The sequence below is a fragment of the Opisthorchis viverrini genome, assembly GCF_000715545.1.
Source record: "Opisthorchis viverrini unplaced genomic scaffold opera_v5_341, whole genome shotgun sequence".
Taxonomy (NCBI): domain Eukaryota; kingdom Metazoa; phylum Platyhelminthes; class Trematoda; order Opisthorchiida; family Opisthorchiidae; genus Opisthorchis; species Opisthorchis viverrini.
In genome coordinates, this window is record NW_008751984.1 from 322,957 (window position 1) to 331,281 (window position 8,325).

An 8,325-nucleotide genomic window follows, 5' to 3' on the forward strand; every position below is an offset into this window, starting at 1 on the left:
TCTCACCTCCAAAGAGTTCTGTCACCACATGCGTATTGCTAAAAATTCTTCGACAGCCCACGACCATTTTCGCCCTTGTTAGGGCTCATTAGGTAGGCGCAGTCCTCGTCAACCTTATGTTCTATTTGAAACCAAATTGCACGAAATTAGCCGAATACACTCATATGCAAACAAACTTGGTTTTTGTGAGAGACTCATCTGGAACCCAGCTAAATCTCTCGCTTGTGGTGTTTACAGGCTACTGAATTGCTGTACCAAGCCGCCTCATGTTTCAGTTGCTACGATATTCAAGATATCGCGATACATATACATACGTAATGCACTACTCATAAGGTTGCTGAAAATTCTTCGGCAGCCCACGACCGGTTTCTCAAGGTTGTCTCAGTCCTCTTGGTATTATCCTGTAAACATCACAAGCGAGATATTCAGCTGGTTTCCAAGTGCGTCTCTCGCAAAATCCAAATTCGTTTGCAAATGGGTGTATTTCGCTAGTACTGTCACCAACTCTCACTGAACAGAAACTACATTGTCTAAACGAGGATTCGTCGTCTGCGGTTTCTCCAGGAACTGACCGACCCAAGTTGACCATTCATTTCGCTTCACCCGTGTTCACTGAGTTCGAAGTAGTTTAGTGGCCAAGATTCGAACTTACTGACCAAAAGATCGAACCCAACCCCGACATCTCGACTATTGCTGTCTGTGCTTGAACAACCTTATGCTTCTTCAGGGTGGCGTGGCAGTTAGGCACCGAAAGGATGTTACAACTGAACGAGTACTATTTATTATTTGTTATTATTTATTATTATTACTACCCCTGTTCACCCTACAACAGAATGCACTGAACCGGAATGCTAGGCAATGCATGACAACTCTGTTCAATCCTCCGTATAACGTGAAATACCGGTGCTTTCGAGATCTGTTTCAAGCGTTTTCAGAAGACGACTTATGGAAAGTCGATCGTGTTTTGCCACAAATACCCAAGCGTTTCAACAACCTGCGTTACCACAATGATGACTGTTCCTTGTCGACACTGTTGTTACGCCCGTTGGACGTTTTATGTGGTTTGGAAAATTCAATCTTAGTGAGTACTTTTCTACTGGCTGTTCTGGATTATTAATAAATAGCGTTATGATCGACGTTCCTGATTGACCTTCGAAAGAGGATCCTCTTTGTTCTGGGAACGTTGTCATTTAGTGCGGTGTTTGCCATTGGTTCGTATACATGCCACATTTTGGACTGTTGTTTTTCGAGATATACCTGCGCAATTTCCAATCCTGGAGACATATTGATGTTCATCCTAACCCGAATTTCAACCTAATTTTGCTCTTGCGTGTACTATTCGACATGTGTTTGCATGGGTTTTCCATGCTTGTTCTCGACTAATTTACTGGCGTGACGTGTGACTACCGTCTACTCAGTCGGGCAATCGAGTTCCACTTCACCAAAGGCCGTTGTAGAATTCGGAGAAGTCTCGATGCACAACTAGGCATGTTGCGTCATCAATAACCAGGTCATTTTGAGTGAAAGGCACACAGGTTCAATGGAATGTGTCATTTCATCCTTGTAAACTTGATTCGACTACGCCAGTTGACTTATATATCATTGTGCTCATGGGTAGTTAAAATCACGACACTGTTTTCTGCGAGGAATTTTCCAAAGTGGTGTAGGAGGTCTCCGATAGCGCGAACTTTTCCCATCGCATTCCATCATCGCGATAAAGAAAGCCTAAGACTTAAGAAAGGACACTTTCCGGTTCCCCAAATGGCTTATTTGGTCCCCAAGGTGAGGCCTGGATGTATATGCCTTTGCCATTGACAGAGTTGCTAGTTAACCCTCACTCCAAACGGTGGGCATCCTGAGTACTGCCAGTACATCGTTCAACGAAATCGGCAAACTCAGCAGCATTTGTGGGGGCTAGTGAGGCTGAAATCTACGATGGAGCAGTTCACGGGAATTCGACAGTTATCCAGGTCCCAATGATCTCCGTAGCTTTTGCTGCCATATTAGCATATGCTAGTTGGACCAAATGTATTCTGTGGTTGTTATTCAAGCTTAGGTAGGTGGCGCTAAAAACCCTCGTTCGATATAACATTAAGATGGGCCGTTGCACAGATTCACAATGTTCCAATTGTGTGAGTCAGTCGAGAATATGTATTGGTTTCTGGGAGACTGCCCCTTCAGCCACAACGGAATATCTCACCACACATTCCAACAGTCTGTTCCGCATGATTAGACACAACATAAGTGTCACATACAACACCGTCCGTGCTCTTGTACCATCCGGTTTTTGTTCGGTTTCTTTTAGTATCTTCCGAAAGTGTTTTTAAAGAGCGGGTGGATTTTGGGTTGGTTACATTTTTTAGTGCTCCAATAAATAGACGTTGAGTTCGAATATCAGAAGCGAGAGACATTAATAAGGTTTGAGTATCACGCTTAAATGGATTACAAAGTTAGGTGCACCTTATGAATAAAAATACAACTAAAATGTGCGTGCGTGTGGTTGTTCTTGTTCTGTTATTATATATGTTGCAATGGGTGGAACGTAAAAACAATAGTGGGAAATCACATAGCGTCCCTTAAAAAATCACGGAACCGAAGTTGACATGTTCGTCAAGGTCTTATTCATGACACAATGTTGACGCGTGATTGTGAGACAGACAAAACAGGATGGAGATAGTGGGTAGAAGAACCCGAGACATTGATCCTTAAGGGTGGTGTAGTATGCACGTTATGGAAGCACCATGGGGCAGTTAATTCTCCGAAGGCAGGTGTTCACGACAGTTTCTGTGGATGTAAAACAAAAAGAAAGCTCATGAACCGAAGCCCAGTAAGCAAGGTTGTACATCACCGATACTTACATGTAAACCAACGAAACTGATGAACACCATATGCTACAGTAGCTAAGTGAACTCAAATTGGATGTCATAATTGGGAGTTGCACAGTTGCCCTTTCAAGAGGTACTGCGGTTATATATGCGGTGATTACGACTGATTCCGCTGAGGACGCCTCCATCCTGAGGAGATAGTCTTGGTGGTGACCTCACTCGAAGGGAGACACTGCCCAAGTGGCCCTTTTCTCATCCACAATTGGATAGCGGAGCAATATTGGTGTTCGCTATTGACCCAATTCTACCAACCGAGATAGCTCCGTGGTTGGAACACGCACATGCTGATTGGAAGGTGCGTGATTCCAACCCGATCTCTGCATCTTTGCTGCTTCTGTCTATGCTTGGGCAACTTGGTAATATCTCAGCCCTCGTGCTCCTTTCTGGTGGCAGCTAGGCGCCGGAAAGATGTTATAACTGAATGATTATTATCATTGTTATTATTAGTTGATAGCACTGTTTCAACAAGCGGCGTCAGCGGTAACTTTGAGCTTGTACTAGCTCAGTGGTTAAGGCGCGAAGATGAGCACCGGAAAGTTCTTGGTTCGAACCCGCGCCTGATGATGGTCTTGTTTAACCTGGCAACATCACAACTCTTATGCTTTTTTAACTAGACTGTAGGTGAATTAATTTCGTACCGATCAGCTAACCCAAGGTAGTTTCACTGTCTGTCTATGTTATCTTCCATCTGGTCATCCGGTAGTCACAGATCAACCCTTTCTCACAGGTTCAAGAAATAACGAGACCGAAACGGCGCGCTGAGCGTAATCCACCGATGGTCGAGTTGTGCAACATGTTTTTTGAAGTCATGTTCTCGACACCAGCGTTGTTTTCGAAATTAAATGCTCTCAAGCATGAAGACATCAAAAGCTGGCACCTCCTAGCACCAGAGGAAATCAAATGGTTAACCCATCTGTCTGAGTGCATTGGTTTTCCGCAATGTTTACTCCAACCAGATTGCTTTGTGACACAAAGAACCGACCTATCTTCTGTGTTCAGCTTATGGACGGCACACCGGTTCAAGTCCGTTGGGGCAGTTACCGATTCCGCTAGTATTGACCCGCCTTCGTTGCTGGTCTGCTGTCGTGTCCGTATCCGTATTCACCTAATAACGCTTCAAGGTGAGCCCCACAATTCACTTCGATCAAATATTGTCTTATCGTGTGTCTGTGTTGCTTGCATTATACTTATCGGACAAACCAGTGGGCGATATTTTTCCAGTAGCTTACTTGCCACTAGATAGGACGTCGCTTTTATCGGAATAAATTGTTTCCCCTTTCGAACAGCGGGACGTTTTCTTTATTTTCCGTATGAATTCAGTGGCTTCCCGTGTAGAAGAACAGCTATGGATTATTTCTTTCTTATACGAAGTTGAGTTCGAGATGGCTCACTGTTTAAAGCTGGAACCTGTCGATTGGAAGTTCCGTGGTTCAAACCCAGCCTCTAGATCTCGACTGTTCCTGTCTAGGCTTGGTTAACCTGGCGGTATCTGGACCTTCCTTCGTCTTTCGCATGGCATGGCATGGTACTGAGAAGTTGTTATAACTAGACCACCACACACTTTCCGTTTCTGGACCTTCGTGCCTCTTTCGCATGGCATGGCATGGTACTGAGAAGTTGTTATAACTAGACCACCACACACTTTCCGTTTCAGCTATCCTCAAATCAGCTCTCCATGGCTTCACATTAAGGTTCACAGTTCTCGAAATTATCGTCTTAGCTCTTCAACTGTCTATATTTTGTCAGCTTGACAAAAAGTGACCTATTTTGATCTATCCGATTGCGACACGACCAGTGCCAACAAACCCGATCAAAATTATTCAAAATACCTCTATCAGCTGTAAGATTTGGGTGCTCACATTGACCAACAGGACCTTCCAGCTGACACAGCATTGATTAGCATTGTGCTTATCGGAAAAGGTCTTGTTCATTAGTTGTCCTCCGTCTTCTTCCTTTAAAACCCGGTCAACCCGAGTAACGTGCTCTCTTGGCCTCTTTATCAATTATAGAACCACCGAATGTTTACGAAACCCTTCTAAAAAAACTGGTCTCACTTCCACTGTGTGATCGGGATCCAAGCATTTTCTGTAGTAGGTTTGAGGTTCTGTGTCAAAAAGTTATATAGAGTACACAGCGCAAGTACCAAGGGAAAGGATACGTCAACAAAAATCCCAGCCTAGTGGTTCAGAAACCTTTTATATCCTCTACCCCTAACTCACCTATGTACGGTTTTCTCGCTCGAACCCCCACATTCGTGTTGTTTTGTGCGCCATCTGAACGTGGATTTCTTACTGTCCTACTTGCACTTCCGTGAGAAACCATTCTTTTGATGATTACACGCCAGTTGCCTCCTGTAGGTATAATTTAGTACGCGACCCCTTCAGAAGATGAAAGGTGGATACCAGCATACGAATAGGAGAGCGACGGTCACACAATCCATAAATGGCAACCCCGGGTTTGCTTTCAAATTAACTACGTTGTCTCTCCCTGTTAATGATGATTTTCAAAACTCAGTCTGCAAATGGTACATAATAGAAGAGTGTTGACTGCTCAGTTTGTTCAGTTGTTGGTCAAGTTGTTCTTTGAGTTTGATAATTTTGTTGCAAATGTTTCGTCACCAGTTAAGGAGCGGAGCTATGCGTCGAGTAGTAGCGCACGCAAATTCATATACTTTCTCCTGAGGGTGGTGGTCTTCGATTGTGATCGGTTGTGCCAATGAGTGATTCTATTGATTGGATCTTCCACTCGTGCTCTTATTGTCCGAAATTCAGGGGACTTTTGAAATTGACCTATCTGATTCGTACTCGGCGACTTTGGCCGCATCAATCCTCTGGTTACTGCATCGTCTGATTCGTTTGTCCAATGTTTGGGTGTGTTTTAGGTCATCCCATTCAGCTCGCGATAAAGGTTGCATCCGGTTCAACGTGCTGAGTGGTTGAGTTTATTGTGGAGTAACACTCTTTGGGAGATTCATTTACTTATTTGGTGCTTCCATCCGCCAGAATCTTTACACCGTTATTGAAGCGGTGACCTTCCTGATCTTCATGTTCAAAAATCGAAGGTGGCCCATGCATTCTTACGGTTGCTTTGTCTTCTCAAGACGGCTCTTCACTTATTAGCTTAGCTTTGATTCTAACTGGGCACTACACTTGTAAAAGGCTTGTCGAGGCCTACACCGGACAAACGGGCTTCATATTTAGGTTGATTCAGCAAACAAATAATGACTCTGGAACACAGCTATATGTATAAACCGGTATACTTCGATAACAGCATGAACACACTGGGAACGGAAGGCCCCAAACCCCTCTGGTTTTTCTATGGTCAGTTTGCGACCCATACAATCATTACAGTTACCGAAGCAGCATGTTGACGTCATCCCTAATAACAATAAAGGGACGGCCGTCTGAATTTTGGCAGGGGAGGACTGATCACAAATAACCAAAGTGGTAAACACTTTTTGGTCAGCCCTCAACGTCCTGTCCTATCCAGCTTAGTTCAGTGACTCCCCCGCAGCTTCTCTTCCTCCTTAAAAAAATGCTGGCCCTGTGGAGGTGGTTCGTATCAAGTATGTGCCGTAATCAGCCTCAACAAAAGGGTACTACAGTGAACATGTGGGAATGGTCTCTCCCCGAGGTCTGAGATGTGTTAGTCTTTTTTGGATCTGCCGTTTTTCCAGGTTCCCTTTCCCTCCTTCCCCTTCTATGTGACTTTCACATCACCGTTCTTAGTTTTATTAGCCGTACTGTTCTGTGCGGCCTGGGGAAATCGTTACTAGTTGTTCCTGCCCAACTGCACAACTGATCGTAGTCGAAATCAATATCACATGTAGGATCTTGATTGCAATCATGATTCTCCATCTCTTTCGTTGACTTAGAACGCCGGCCCGAATGTCCAAATTATTGGGAACTAGTCAGCCAACTCCCACTTCCGCAGAAACTAAGAGATTTTCTTCTTTTCAAAGAACTCTGGCCAAGCGGACCTCCCAGATACTATTCAAGCGATGATGATTCCGATTTCAGCGGTGGGTTCACCTCGGAGGAAATGGAGGAATTCTTTGATGATAATGACAGTGACATTTATGATTAGGCTATCTCATTGAATTGATCCTCAGTGACAGCTTGGGTTTTTGACTTGATTGCTATTCAAACACTTCATCACCAGGGTGTTTCACAAAGATTCCAGTTGACAATATTTATTATTTGTATCCATTTGTATATACTTCTACATTACTTGCGAGCTCACATCATATTTCTGTTTCCCTTTGTTGTTATCGGTTCTGCGTCCATGCAGTGGTTCAGTACTGAAGTATGATGTCCAACTGGTTTTCAAGATTATGTTCTTCAGAAGAATCTACTTTTCTGTGCATTTTGATCAGTGGGTTGCCAGACGGACCATTCTCCTAGGTTAGCTAAGTCATGTTATAAATGATGAAAGTCTTTGAGTCACATCCAGGACAACCGCTCCCGGTATCACCAACCAGCGCAACAGTCTGATATCCCATTAGTCGTTTGGATGATAAAGTTCTGTTCGCCAGGCGTTGAGTGCCATTACCAATAGTAAGGTGAGGAGGGGCCTGGACACGCCGAAAACAAAACTTCTTGAGCCCGAGATTGCTCGGTGGCTGAGGTACGATTTTACTCATGGGAAGGTTCGTGATTTGAATTCAACTTCGGCATCTCAACTGCTTCTATCTGGACTTTGACAATCTGACGGTATCTCAACCTTCATGCTTCCATCGGGCGGAATACCTGGAGCGTATTACAACAGGATCTCTTCAACTGACTGGTGTAGCAGTCAGTAACTATCTTAAAGAGTGATCATATAGATGGATCCTTAAGTGTCCTTACTTCGAAGGAAGGAAAGCAACTGTGCATTCATTCAATAGCAGGGTAGACCATGGTGAGACGGTGTCGTGATCTTGTCCTCTCTATAATTTTCAACACGACTGGAGGTGAATGGGTTTAACGCACGAAGTTTCCAAATTCTCTGGTATGGAGAAACTGGTGGAAGAGATACGATAATGTCTAGCATGATCCCGATATTTAAGAAGATGTTCAAGCAGATTATCAAATGTCGTGTCTAGGCCAAAAACTATTCCCAGTAGACAGGATTTGGGCAAATGTTGGCAAGGGGTTGATGTCTTTTAGAAAAGGGAGGAGGCCGAGAAAGTTTAAAGGTCCTGTGGGATCAGGAAAAAAATTTCCCGATCTAAAGCTGCCACCTTGACGTAGTGGTCGGAAAGGTCGGCTCAAAAACTGCACACTTCGATCGCCCAACGGTTGACCGTGACCGTGACCGCCGGCGCATTATCCAATACGGTCGAAATACCTTTGAAACCAAAGATCCCGGTGCTGCTCAAAAGGCACCTGCTGTGCGCAGCCGCATCAGGAATGAGACAGTAATGCCTTATTCCCTGCGCCCTCGGGTTGGGCCAACCCCC

At 44.3% G+C, this 8,325-nt stretch overlaps 2 protein-coding genes across 2 annotated transcripts in view; one reads left to right on the forward strand and one right to left on the reverse strand.

Moving 5' to 3' along the window:
• Positions 1 to 4,480, reverse strand: part of T265_10034 (hypothetical protein) — a gene marked incomplete at both ends in the record, with an annotated part of 8,043 nt that extends 3,563 nt beyond the window's left edge. The window contains 2 exons of the mRNA XM_009176284.1: positions 3,138 to 3,278; positions 4,322 to 4,480. Of these exons, the coding sequence (XP_009174548.1) occupies positions 3,138 to 3,278; positions 4,322 to 4,480 (300 nt within the window). The remainder of the gene's footprint in view (positions 1 to 3,137; positions 3,279 to 4,321) is intronic.
• The window catches only part of T265_10035 (hypothetical protein), a gene marked incomplete at both ends in the record, with an annotated part of 26,777 nt that extends 19,568 nt beyond the window's left edge, over positions 1 to 7,209 (forward strand). The window contains 3 exons of the mRNA XM_009176283.1: positions 728 to 1,081; positions 3,613 to 4,006; positions 6,760 to 7,209. Of these exons, the coding sequence (XP_009174547.1) occupies positions 728 to 1,081; positions 3,613 to 4,006; positions 6,760 to 6,971 (960 nt within the window). The remainder of the gene's footprint in view (positions 1 to 727; positions 1,082 to 3,612; positions 4,007 to 6,759) is intronic.
• Positions 7,210 to 8,325: the final 1,116 nt, after the last annotated feature.